The sequence below is a fragment of the Siniperca chuatsi genome, linkage group LG13 (assembly GCF_020085105.1).
Source record: "Siniperca chuatsi isolate FFG_IHB_CAS linkage group LG13, ASM2008510v1, whole genome shotgun sequence".
In the NCBI taxonomy this organism is placed as follows: Eukaryota; Metazoa; Chordata; class Actinopteri; order Centrarchiformes; family Sinipercidae; genus Siniperca; species Siniperca chuatsi.
Window position 1 is genome coordinate 2,853,758 of NC_058054.1, and position 14,080 is coordinate 2,867,837.

The 14,080-nt window shown below is 39.5% G+C and overlaps 1 protein-coding gene across 4 annotated transcripts in view; it reads left to right on the top strand.

The window, feature by feature from the left end:
• Window positions 1-14,080, top strand: part of kcnq3 (potassium voltage-gated channel, KQT-like subfamily, member 3) — a 132,808-nt gene that overhangs the window by 105,485 nt on the left and 13,243 nt on the right. For all 4 annotated transcript variants that reach the window (XM_044219806.1, XM_044219807.1, XM_044219804.1 and 1 more), the window contains 10 exons: window positions 518-608; window positions 2,002-2,128; window positions 3,294-3,466; window positions 4,703-4,876; window positions 6,235-6,345; window positions 7,320-7,415; window positions 7,583-7,677; window positions 8,661-8,687; window positions 13,608-13,807; window positions 13,920-14,025. In XM_044219806.1, coding sequence (XP_044075741.1) covers window positions 518-608; window positions 2,002-2,128; window positions 3,294-3,466; window positions 4,703-4,876; window positions 6,235-6,345; window positions 7,320-7,415; window positions 7,583-7,677; window positions 8,661-8,687; window positions 13,608-13,807; window positions 13,920-14,025 — 1,200 coding nt within the window. The remainder of the gene's footprint in view (window positions 1-517; window positions 609-2,001; window positions 2,129-3,293; window positions 3,467-4,702; window positions 4,877-6,234; window positions 6,346-7,319; window positions 7,416-7,582; window positions 7,678-8,660; window positions 8,688-13,607; window positions 13,808-13,919; window positions 14,026-14,080) is intronic.

Below are 14,080 nucleotides of genomic sequence, written 5' to 3' on the forward strand. Positions count from 1 at the left end.
ATAAATGGAACAAAGAGCTTTTCTGTGGGTTTCAAAGTCCCAAATATCTTTTTGACTAAACAGCTGACATGAAGTGGCAATTCGTAAATGTTTGATTTATTCAGCTGTGTCAAAGTAAAGTGCTTTTTCTCTCATTTATGCAAACTGAAAGAGATAATGCAATAGTTATTTTAAAAATAGATTTTCCAAGGAGGGAGGGCAAGCTTTATAGTACTTGTGACGGCTATTATTATTGTGCTGCAGCTCATCTGTCTCATTTAAAGTTAACAGTAGATATGTAGCGCCATCTAGTGGTAAAATGAAGTCACTGCCTTGCGGTGGAACATGAGAAGACAAATAAAGTGAACATACACCTCTACTTTACTGTATTTATGACCTCATTTTGTCATGTGGTGTTGCTGTGTGTGAGTCGTGCTCTAAACAGGAGCTTTCCTGGCTCCTGGATGTCGTGTATGTGAACAGCTGTTGGTCACGCTGCTGATTGTACTGAACTGCTTATTGTTTTGTGTCTCTGCAGGTTTTTAATTGTTCTGGGCTGTTTGATTCTGGCCATACTGACAACATTCAGGGAACACGAGAAGGTGTCTGCACACTGGCTGGTTATACTGGTAAGATAGCTGGGATTTCTTTCGTTTCGTGTTTTGTTTTTTGTTGCCTCGTACAGTACTACTGCTACAGTAAAACATCCAGTTTTCCCCTTTATATCCCCTTCAGTAGCTTTAGGTTGTAAAAATCATGCTATTCCACACTGTCAGACAATATCATCTTGTGTATCATTTTGTTCCAGATTATAGATAAATGATGTTTACACTTAATATATATTCAAACTACATGTTTTTATAGCTGCTCCATTCCAACGAATGGAAATATTTAAGATGTCTGCTGCATCATTTTAGACACATTTCTCCAATTTTCTGCCTGACAGAATTTAAAATAAAGTTGTGTGGGTTTGAACAGTTTAGCTGCACAGCATATCTAATTTATGATTATCATTCAATCCATTTAACTATCTTTCTATACAATTTTATGGAAAAGAATTCTCATATAGAAAAAGTGGTTCAGAGGTTTCATGTCTGAATGAATGGTAACAGGTTCAATATGACAAATCCGTCACAGTCCGAGATCCTATACTTACTTTAAAACATAAATTCAAGTCTTGTTCTTGCACACTAGCTGGTTGTACTGGTACAATGATTTCTTTCATTTAGTTAATTGTCTTTAGTTTAATGTTTTGCCTTATAAAGAACTTTCATGTCTAAAAATCCAGCTTTCCCCTTATATTCCCCTTTAAGACAGAAGAAGAAATATATATATATATATAGTTTATCATGTTGTTCTAGCTCTTTATTGAATCTATGTTTTTTGAGCTGCATCATTCCACCAAATGGAAGTATTTTAGATGTCATGTGCTTCATTTTATATTATTATTATCATTAAAATTCTGCCCAACAGATTTTGTATCTTTTGAAACTTTGGCATCCCCACTAGAATTTAAAATCAGTTTCTGTGGGTTTGGACAATGTTTGCCTGTGCAGCAGAACTTTGTAATGGCTGACCCAAAGGGGTTGAAGAGGTTAAAGAAAACCTGTAACTACGTTTCATATCAAAATCAACTTTTTCTAGTACATGAGTTTTTGTGTTTTTGTTAATGTTCTCTTGCACTTGAACTGTACCTGCTGACTTTTGGGTTAGGCGACAATTTGCGATGATAGTTTTTCAATTTATCATCTCTCTTTACAATCGTTTGGAGCAAAATTCTGATATTGAGATAAGGTGGTTCACACTTTTCATTTCTGTCTGAGCAATAACAAGGTAAATTTGTTAAAAAGTCTTCTTACTTTAAAACATATTTACAAAAATTACAAGATTGGCTCTTGTTAAACATGTTAAAGTGGCTTTAATAAGAACAAAAATAAAAACGTTCAGTAAGATTCAATAAAAGCAAAAACCTTCTACATGTAACCTAACGCCGAACATTTCCTTCTCGTCTTGATTTTACAGGAAACCTTTGCCATCTTCATTTTCGGAGCAGAGTTTGCACTGAGGGTCTGGGCGGCAGGATGCTGCTGTCGCTACAAAGGATGGAGGGGGAGGCTGAAGTTCGCTCGCAAACCTCTGTGTATTTTAGGTGAGGAGGTGGAATCATAAATAAATCTAAAATAAAAAGACACAACCTGTCCTGGTTAGACTTCCACTTCATCTTGTAAATATCATTGTTGTGTTATAGGGAGAGTAGCATTCAAATATACAGAGAATAGGTATCAGCCACTTGTACTGACCTCTGTATATAGTAGGAATTAGTGCAGTGGTACAGTGATGGGCAGATAAAGGCAAAAACAAAGTCAGATTTTCACAACAGAGTAGTGGAGTTAAACTGTAGCAGAGATCCAAGAAAATGTTCAGGTGAAGAGGTAATATGTCACAGGATTTACAGTATTGTTACTGATTGAGCCTCACTAGCTTCTGCCAATGCAGTTGTTGGTTTTCCTGTGAATACCTACAGATAGCACAAGACAAAAATCTGGACGTTTACTGAAGAAGAATTAACACAAAGAAAAATGCAAAACCAGAAACGTTTAAAACAAGACTAATAACGCTGTAAGAACTCAAAACAGGTCAATAAAGATGAATTAACAGGAGAGAGAGAATAGAAGGAGAAAAACAAAGAATAATAGGCTGGATTTATAAAATATAGATTTTATGTGAATGAGCACCTCATTGATTGATTGATGGGTAATCTGAGACTGATCTCAACCCTAATTTGAGTGAAATAAGTTAATAAGCTCTTATTCCCTGCATTTCCCCTTAACTTTCGCCTTCTGTGAACTGAGAATTCAGCCCGCCATTTTTACTCTCTTTGGGAACTTTGGGATCCCCATTAGACTTTAAAGAGAGGCGTCCAACAGAGTTTAAGAGCTTGAAGTGAGACAACTGTTATAACTTGAGTATTGCCTTAATGACATTATTAACATGCATAAAACACTGAGTGGGACTGAAAACATCAGTTTATGTTATTTACCGTTACAAAGTGTTCGCACTTTGGATGAAAACTTTGGATGAAAACATCCACAAAACTGCTCTTGATGTTACAATTAAATCTTATTAACAGCGTTTCAACAATGTCTTTTATGTTCAACCAGCTCTTGTTAGGAGCTAATTCCACAGCTCTTCACAATGTATTCATCATCTCACAAAGAGGACTTAATAACGGTGTCGGGTCAGACTCATTAAGTAAAAGCCTCGCATAGAGAATCTTTTCTGAATCGTTTTTCTGCTGTGTCTCCTCGTCTCAGACATCTTTGTGCTGATTGCCTCGGTGCCGGTGGTGGCAGTGCGTAACCAGGGTAACGTGTTGGCCACGTCCCTGCGCAGCCTGCGCTTCCTGCAGATCCTGCGGATGCTGCGCATGGACCGGAGAGGAGGAACCTGGAAACTGCTGGGGTCCGCCATCTACGCACACAGTAAGGTAGGAACGGACCCGACCCGTGTGATACTACTGTTTACTGAGAAACTGCAGTGTGATTGCTGAGAAATGCAGCGGTGAAAAAGCTACGAGTGGCGGATCAGCTGAAACTGTATAAACAGTATAAAGAAAGGGCATTAAAAGCAATAAAATTATCTGAAGTATGAGCACTGAAAGGTGTACTATTACATTACCCACTCAGAAATTATTCCTTTCCATTATTTGTATTTCTTTACGATTTACAAAAAAACTTGACTTGTATATAGACACTGTATGTTGTTGGTCATTGTTGCGTTTTATATATATCTATACTGTATATACACTTATTTGTATTTACACAATCTGTTGTTATGTTTATCTTTGTTCAGCTTTGTTGTCCTTGTTTTTAGCTGCATGTCTGTTTCGATCTTCCTGTAAGAAATTGTTCTTTGAACTGTGTTTAACATTGAGAGTAACTTAAAACTTGAGTCAAATTCCTTGTATGTGAACACATACACGACCAATAAAGCTGATTCTGAAAAGTGTAAGTAGCTAAAGTGTAACTTAAAAAACAATCGCTGAAAGAAGTTGACTTTCAGTTGACGTGCAGTGAAATCAGTTGAAGTGTTAGATGAAGGGTAAGGATTTCAAAGAGTTGAAGTGTATTAAAAGCAGTCAAGGTATGAGTTGGGTATTAGCTGAAAGAAAATGAGAAGTAATTTAGAGTTGATCTGAACTGTATGAAAAGTGGGACTGTTATTAATATTTTGACGAGTAAAAAGTGAAAAAGCACTGAAGAGTGTGAGGAAGATACTGTAGAATAATAAAATAACGAATGGGAGCGAAAGAGTCTTACAGCCTTTACATGGACGCAGGTGCCATCTGTTCAAAAGTTGTTCTGCCAGAGGATGAATTGATTTCTGTTATTGATCTCCATGCTAATCTCTGCAGGACGTGTGTGTTTAGGTTTGTACTGTGACTGTGTGAGCCCTCAGACATTTTTAATGTTGTAGTTGCTCATCAGACACTTCTGAAACAGTATCTTGATTTTAAAAAATGCCAAATTTTAAAATATAGTTTTAAAACTGGAGCAAACTATTTTATGTTTTAGAGACAAAAGACAAAGGGACATCTTTACCTACACCAAAGACTTATACATTTGTGAGGGCAGGGTTTATACAACATGTGAAACATGTCAAATCTGAACCCTATGTGAAGATAAATAAGGTAAATAAACCTGTTATGCATGTGTTTGTGTAGGAGCTGATCACAGCCTGGTACATCGGCTTCCTGTCTCTGATCCTGGCGTCTTTCCTGGTCTACCTGGTGGAGAAGGACGACGTCTCCATGGACGTGTCCAACCATGAGAACCCCACCGCTCAGCCCAAACCGCAGGACTTCGACACCTACGCCGACGCACTGTGGTGGGGGCTGGTACGTACATTACATTACGTTTCTGTGTGACGCTAACTTAGACAGTAATCCACCTTCTTGAAGGACACAGGCAAAAATATGTATTGTTCTAATAATAAATCCTTGTTCTTTCTCTGTAGGTTTAGCTTGAAGTCCTATTCAGCAACATTGTAACATTGTAATCCTTAAAGTTGTAATCCTTAAGATTACAATGTGGCCCCTAACAATTTAAACTATAATGATTCTATATTGAGAGGTAATTACAGAATGTAAATACATTAAATGGCTGTTCGAAAACATGCCAACGGTAAATAGTATCAAAAATGGGGTCTGAGTTCATGAAAATCTTATTCTTATAGATTTATTGTACTTTAAAATGAATACCTGACATTGTTTGGTCTTGGATGCTTCGATACTGACTCACTTCAGCAAATTCATAAAACACGTTCAATTAAACTGAATGACAAGTGAAATAGTTTCACCACATTGGCATCATTCATTCTGTTGTGTAATTAATAGGTCTCATATGTTGAATATAAGACTAAATGACTTGTTTAATGGATGTTGTCTACTATGAGTTTTTTCTTCTATTTGTCAGTTTTCAAGTTAGATATCTTCAAAGTTCAGTGTGGATTTGGAGACACGCTGCACTTGGCCAAATGATCAACTGAGAACATTTTGGCTATGATCCAAATCTGGGATTTCTGCCAAAAAACAATTATCAGTTTTTAGCCACTAACATTCTGCTGCATTCATGTGTCGTTGGGAATGTCCAACATCACAAAGTCAGCTGCTGAACAACGTGATATTTTGTTGGAAAATCCAATCTGAAAGACAAAAAGTAAAAACTGTTAGTGAGCCGGTAGCTTGTTGTAGAATTGCCAAGTCTTGGCAGAGCTTCGTGCTCTAATGAATGCCTTTTAGTCAGGGAAGCACTATGCAGTTTTTCCAGCAGCACGGTCTCATTAAGGAGACCGTCCTTCAACCAGGAGGCCAGAGTTCAAGTTCTATGACGGCAAGCATCTGCCTCGCTGAAATGTCCTTAAGCCAGTTACTCAATCGTCAACGGCTGCATATTGTAGATGATGTTGTGACCCTTTGAAACACTAAACTGCCCTTCAGTGGATCAGAGATCGCAGAGCAGAGCAGGGCTCACAGCGTTTCTCAACAGAACTACTGCATTTCTGTAGAGAGAAGGACACTGAGACTTTAACACTGCCATTACTGTATATTACTGCTGTTATAAAATATCTCCTGTCTCACTTAGTAGCTCTTAGTAGCTGATGAAGCCCTCAAACAGTCCTTGTCAACTCAGACATTTGACCGTAACATTGGAAACAGTGAAAGAAAAGTATAATCTTTATTTGTCTCTTTTGCAGATCACACTGACCACCATTGGTTACGGTGACAAAACCCCAAAGACCTGGGCTGGGAGACTGTTAGCCGGCACTTTTGCTCTGATCGGAGTGTCCTTCTTCGCTTTGCCTGCAGTGGGTATACTCTCCTGTATAGTATATATTAATTGCAGCAGCACTGAATTCTGAATAAATTTAACCCACACTGCAGCTGATGGTCAAATAAGTGTTGTATTTTTCGTTCTATAATTGTGAGTGTGTGTGTGTGTGTGTGTATATATATGTATATACTGTATGTGTGTGTAAGTGTTTAAGTGGTGTATGACATGAGCAATCTGATGCTTGGGTTCCTGTCACACCAGAAAGTCGTTGACGTAGTAAGTCGCTAGCAACATTAGCTAGCTTACTAGCAAGTTACTAGCAAGTAGCACCACCTGGTTGGGATTAAACAAAGCGCATTGGAACCATTTAAACCATGATGAAGTGTAAACCCAAACACAGCTCTTTTGCGCCGCCAAATAACTGTATGGAACAACATTAGCTAAAAAATAAAGCTTCAAGATTTACTTGACCTTTCACGAGCGAATCTTCCGATTGCAGTGCTTTCATTCAGATTAACTGAATTTGTTAATTTTGCCATAATTCTTTTTTTTTTAATATGATGTGACTAGGCACTTAAGGGCAAGGCCCGTCGATTTTGTTTGTTTGTTTTCTATGTAAGCTGTCACACCAGCACCTGTTTCCTATTCCTACACATGCTGACGCACCAGAACAGCAGCATACCCATTTGCTCCTCAGATTGACTAATCCTTGCTGTTTTACCTTGACTGCTTCTTCTGTCTGTACAGAATCGCATCCGGTGTGTTCTTAGAGCATCAAATGACTTCCATAAAACGTGGCTAGTGTCTTTTGCCCTTTACAGTTGGAACTGACACCTTAAATCTTGACAGATGAGACAAAAAGAAGCTTAATTTAAGACAATTGTGTACGCGGCACCCAAAATGTTAAGCCTTTTTCAAATGAATTGTGCAGGATAACCAGTCCCAGGGGTGTTGTGCTCAGTCAGCTCCAGAGGCAGCAGTCTTGTTGACTGTGTTTTGTGGTTGCAGGGGATCCTGGGTTCAGGCTTGGCTCTGAAGGTCCAGGAGCAGCACAGACAGAAGCACTTTGAGAAGCGCAGACATCCAGCCGCCGGGCTCATCCAGGTGAGTCACCACCTGACATCATCAACAACCTTCTTACGCCCCTGGTCCAGCTGTGATACTGCAAGGCTGTTAGAGCTGTAGATAACTGAACTAAACTGAATCATACAGTTAATATCAAAGTGCCCACTTTCACTGTGTTTATCTGTTTTGTCACTGTTTCTTTCAAGTCTGCCTGGCGATATTATTCCACCAATCCAATCAGAGAAGACCTTATTGCCACGTGGAGATTTTATGAAACTGTCATCTCTCTTCCCTGTTTCAGGTAAGTGATGCAAAATGTAAAAAACAACAACTGTACATGTACTTAAAATACCTGACCATGAATTATTTTGGGTTTTGTTCATTTGTTCCAGTATTAATTTATATTGTTACATGTCGTGATTTTTGTTCACACTTTTCATGTTTCACTTTAGTTTGCATGCTTATCTTTAACCTGAACTGAAGTCTGTGGTTTCCATGGAAAGCTGGATACTGAACAGTGGGTATAACAGGTATAACAGATGTGATCATACATGGCTCTGGTTTTCCAAAAGCATCTTAGCACATCGAAAGTCTTGAAGGACATAAAGCTCAATTCAGTGTTGATTAGCCTTTGAGAAACTCAACGCTGTGGTGTGTCACAGTAAATGTGAGGAAAGGGACACAACTGAAATGAGTTGAACAGCTACATTCTAAAAAGCATATTGAAGGATATTTGGTCATTTTAGACCTTATAAAACAACTTTATGATTTTGTAGAAAGGAGTAGAGCATTCCCAGCACATACTACTACTTATGTGCTGTACACATAATCACATAGATTCTTGTTGGCACGCCCCTCCCTAACCGTGATGAAAGAGGCAGGACTCTGAGGTCTGTCAGGTATGTCAGCTGCTGGCTAACCGTAGCCCCAGTTCGTGCCTCACACACTACATAGCCACGAGGCCTCCTACAGTCGTTGCTCCATTTATTTGCATGTCTTTTAAATATTCTGTGAGGGGGGAGTTCTAGCAGAATTTGAGGGTGTACAGTAGTTACCTTTTAAGTCCTTATAAATTAAGTTGTTCTAAGATATTTAAGTTGAATTTTCATAACACAGTCCAACATGGGACATGCAGCTTCTCATAGAGATAACACTAGTCATTTGATGTGTGTTTAAATCAAAGTTTTGGATTTGTCTTCCGACTTTTAGTGATTGTTAAAGGATGTTTGAGCTCTACTGTGTAAATTTGTTAACTCTGTACTTTTTCTCTCTCTCCATCCAAAGAAAGGATCACTTGGAGGCCATGGCGAGGTAGGTCACTGTTGTTCGACCTGCAGCTTAGACACTGTAAATCACACAGAGCTGTGCCCAGACTCTTTCTGATGGAGATTTAATTAGCCCTACATGCTGGGAAGACTAATGAAGGTTTCCTAGAATATCCCCGTCCCCTTTTAAATAGCTTTCTATATTAATTCACAAGTCGAATAAATCTCTGGGCTAATGGCTGTGGTAAATATGTGAATCGTGATTATAAAACTCCCACTCGTCCCACTGCCTTCTACATCAGCTACTTTGATGACATTTATGCTGAGAGAATTTTTTTGAAACCTATTATTGAGTCCATTAGTTATGTTTCAATGATGAATGACAGTTTAGATCGAGTAATTAAGGCCCGAGATGGGGTCTTTGGGTTTGATGATTTCCTTTTTTTCTCCATCGTGTGGTGGGATATTAATGAGTCTCTAGATCAAAACATGTCGTGAAAATCTCACTAAGGATGTTTGATTTGTGAAAGAAATAATCTGCTGAAATAATGCCATAAGTTTATTGCAGTAATCAATACGCAGTAATGTTTGGTGACCACTGACCTCAGTGTAACTACATGATCTACATCTGCTTACATGTTTTAGCCGATGTTCTTTCCGAGAGGAACTTTAAATGCAGCCTGAAGCAGTGATCGGACACAGTCATTGTTATTGGGTGTCATGGGGATCAAACCTGTGACCTGGGAGTTACAGGACAGTCTCTATAAAACAAAACTTTACGCTCTATCTGCTATTGCCGACTGCATTTGGGAAAGGAGAAGATACACGTTAGGCGTTGCTGTACTGTTGAAACTGAAAGTGAATATACAGCCTTTGAAATACTAATGCCTTCCTCAATTTGACAACTCGTTATCTTCTCGTCTTAAAAGTGTTATCATTATGTCAACCAGAAAGTTAAATAGCATAGGACTCGTCATTTATTTTCATTTTGTTGTATCAGAGTCCTACAGAAGGCCAGACAGAACATATCTTTTGTCCTGTTTGGTTTTGCATCACTACAGAATAATACAAAGATTTTACACAAATACAACTGGACAGGATCTTCTGTGTGATGGATTTCGTCTGCAGGTGTTTTCTTAAATAAGAAATGAGTGGAAACCGACAAACCTTGATCTATACAATGTACCGCAAAATCTGGACACCGAAGCACCGGCGTCTCACAAAAAAGAAAAAAACGAAAACTGACACAAAAACAGTGGAAACATAAAATGAAAATATGAAAGGAAAACACCAGTGTGTTCCTTTTAAGATGTACGTACACTGCACATTTTCAATACCAGCATACAACCAGCCATAACCTGAAATGGAAAGCGAACCAACTTCCCAGTCCAGTTGAGGTGTGGGTCATCAACATACAGTTTTTCTCTCCCCCCTCCTCTGTCGGGTTGTTGGACTCTCCTGGTCGCAGCATAGCCTCATTACACTGGAGCGTTCTGCTCCGACGCCTCCTTGCCTCCACTGAGCCGCCATGTTCACCATGCTGGATTAAGTTACTGCTGCTAAAAGCTACTAAGCAGCAACAACAGAAGCCCTGAAACACAGGCTGACAGAGAGGAGGGGAGTTCAGTTTACTTTGACTTACGCAAATAGTGTTTGTTTTATAGGCTGAACTTAAAAAGTCAGTTCACCCAAATGACCAAAAAAAAAAACATGTAATGGTCTTTATCCATGCACATAATTTTGGTTTTATTTGTCCAGGTTTTGAGATTTCTGCTTCCACCCCAACACAGTACAATGGTGCTCTTGAGGCATGGTGCTAATATCAAAAATAGAGGTCAAATTAGTAGCCTGAATTTCTGAATTCCCACAGCTGTACGAAAATAGATTAGCAACATACAGAGACCATAAGAAAATGTAAAAACAAAAAAAAGTGCAGTACCTGTCTAGTTACTTGTACTATTTAGCATGGAGAGAATGGAGAAAATCTGAGAGAAAATGGGAGAAAGAAAGAAAAAGAAGATATAGAGGTGGGGGAATAAAGAGAGGGGAAAAGAAAGACAGAAAAAGGAAGGGACAAAGATGTAGAAAGACACTGAAGGATGGAGAGAGGGAGAAACAAAGTTATAAAATAAAAACAGAGAGAGGTAGAGAGTGTTAAGCCCTTTGTAGGATCAGTGGCTGGGAAATTAGCAGTCTGACATTATCTTGTTGCTCTGAGCGAAGAGGTGGACGACGGCCAGAAAACTACAACAGTGCTGCCATGTCCAACGAGAGGCTGATAAGCCACTTACTGTGTGTGTGTGTGTGTGTGTGTGTGTGTGTGTGTGTTTCACTGCACTGGGTGATATTAGACCTTTTTCATCTGAGTTATCCATTGGTATTGTGTGGTCTATTCAACACAACACTGAGAGAAAATTATACCCCATCCAAGAGTCAATTTTGTGTGTGTGTGTGTGTGCGTGTGTGTGTGTGTTGTGTTGTCTTGTATTGTTTTGCTATCATTGTGAAAACCCGTTTCAGACCTTTGGAGTGAGGACAGTGTTACCAGAATGAGGTCAGTTTAGTTGGCCCTCCCTCCCTCCTAGAGTTAGTTTAGGATCTTTTTAGAACATACCAGAAAAATAGGAACACCTATGTAAACTGTAATGCAATCTATGAAAACCTCTTTGAAGATTATAATGTTCACTTTTTGTTGATACTTTCATAATGTTGATGATTTGACTTCATGCTCATTTTAGAGTTTGTATAGTGGAGGGAGTGTTGTATTGAATTGTACTGTGTTAAGAGTTGATATTTTATTTAGGAGTCAAGGTTAAGAATTTGGTCCTATTTTTGTAGTTTTCAATAATCTCTATCAATAATAATAACATTGTACTCACCAAGTTAATATCTGAGATCTGGGAACATGATGACGTCTATAAAAAGAAGTCTGACGGGTCAAGAAACATGAGCAGTCGGGTTAGAAACAAACCAACAGGTTAGCCAAACTTTTTTGGAAGAGAAAACAAAGGTAAACAGTAGAATTATTACCAAACTGTTAGTTGTAACCATCCATCACAATTTATAGACCACCTTCCTGCTTTAACTTGGCTTACCATACTTGTACACACTGTAGTTGCGTGCACACGGTTTTCGTGAGCAATGAGGGATTATAACCAACATTCCTGGTGCACTCACTTTCAGTTTGACCTCAAAAGGTAGTTTAGATCATGTGGAGAAGCTGACGGTCATATCGTCTGATAGTCTCGTGTTTCACAGATGTTGCCAGATCTCAGCATTTAACTCGGTGATTACAATTTTATCATAACTGCTTGAAACAATGAACAAAGACCCAATTGTAATAGACTGGAATTATCCTTTAATATTGCCACTGCAGGTTTGTGCAGGTATAGTGAACCGATATGTGTGTGTGTTTCTTGGGAAGGCAGAGAGCTGTGGGAGATAAGGAGCATTATTTTTACCTGTTGTGTTGCCTCGTTTTCAGAGAGCCACAAGATAATCACATGTAATTTTCCGTTCTTTATTCGGTCGAGAAGCAGTCAGAAAGAGATTCTCTCTTCCTTTAAAGCCTCCTATTCTGCAGCCTCTCAGCGCCGTAATCTGCCGTCCCTATTCTGCCCAGAGGCCACATAGAGGCTCATATTGTGTGTCTGCTGTGGGAGCAAAGTCGCTGAGAACGCTCCACGTTTCAGAGGCCCTGTTCAGGCCGTTGTCGGCTCTGGTTACCCCACCTCTCTGCCTCTTCCAAGGCACACAGGAGTCTTATTTTACCCAGGGAGCTCTTGTCTTTGTGCTGCCAAATATTGTCAGCCATTGGACAATAAAGGAGACCAATCTCCTCGCAGCTCTTTGAGGCTTCCTTCTGCCGGGAGGGCAGCATTGTTACGTTGAGGCAGCAGACCATGAAGACTTTAACTCCTCTGTGAGAGGAAAGTCAGACTCACGGAAAGTTGTTGCTGACACTAGAAGGGGGATTCCTTTAGAAGATGCTTGTGTTATTTGGTCCGGCCTCAGCATGCGAGAACACAAAAATGCCCACTTTTGCAGGTCAAAAGGCTTCATTTGATAGAAATACGTAAAAAACAAAAATGTCTAGGTTACATATTACTGTGTTTTCAATAGGATTTCAGTGACTATGTTTCAAGTCATCTAGATGTCTAGATGCTTGCAAATCAACAAATCCATGCTTATTGGAAAAAATAACAGATTTCAGTGATAAAGCAGTCTTACCAAATGTCTTTCTTTTGTACATTCATACTTATATGATCAAAAAATATATTGAGAGTTTTAAAGAACGTATGTTTATGAGAAGTGTACAGCAGCTTTCACACTCGGGACCTCACCTCAAAGATCTTCAGCAGTAGAAAAATCTTCCTACACCTTTCACCTCTGTAGAGATATTTGAAGCCTGGATTTTGAATTTATCATTTGCAACCATCTATTTCGAAATCTAAATTTGGTAGCAACTTCACCATAGGTCTTGCACACAGTAAAGTCTAACAGGTGCACAGTATAAACAACCCTTCACTGAGAAAGGACCTGAAAGCAGTCTGTAGACCTTCATAGGGTATGATTTGACAGACTGAGATGTCCTTACTAAATAAAGTGATTTCTAGTGACCGACAGTGTGCAGGGTGTCAAATCTATATTTGGGAGCCTGGGCACAGCTGAGGTGGGATGAGCAAGTGGCATCAGTCTAGCAAACATCTCCCCAAAGCTGCGCCTCTTTAAGCCCTAATATCTTCATAATATAACATGGCCAACAGGACACATGTTTCTAGAAGTGACATTAACTATTGGGGCTATAACAAATTTTGTTTTTTAAGAGAGAAGTTGGTAATAAGAGGAACTGTTTCCTAAGACTTGAACATTCAGTCATGCTTGTTGCCACTTGGTATAGTTCTGTATATCACATGACCTCCTCATCCTCCATACGGTATCTCTTCTCTCTTTTCTTCCATTTCAGCCAAAAACTGAGTTTACTCGAGCGTGTTCGCCTTCCCAATGCACGGCCATCAATTGGGACGGTCAAGAAGCTCACAGGTAATGCTGATTCCATCGAGGAAAGTCCCTCCAAGGAGCCCAAACCTGCCGGTTTCAGTAACCGGGAACGCTTCCGCACCGCCTTTCGCATGAAGGCCTACACACTCCGCCAGAGCTCTGAAGGTATGAAAATAAAGGCCACGGTCATGATAATAAAAGGTTGGGTTTGGTCTGTAAGATTACACAATACACAATTCGTGTTCAGTCAGTGTTTTCCTGTTTTTTTGTTTGTCAGATGCCGGAGGCCTGGCAGACCCAGCCTTAGAGGAGCGGGGCTTCCCCCCAGACATCCTCATGGAGGAGATGATCCCCACACTGAAACTGGTCATCAGGGCAATCAGGTCAGAAACTTTGAATGTACATTTCATGATGGTCTGTGCTCCTTCAAAGTCACAA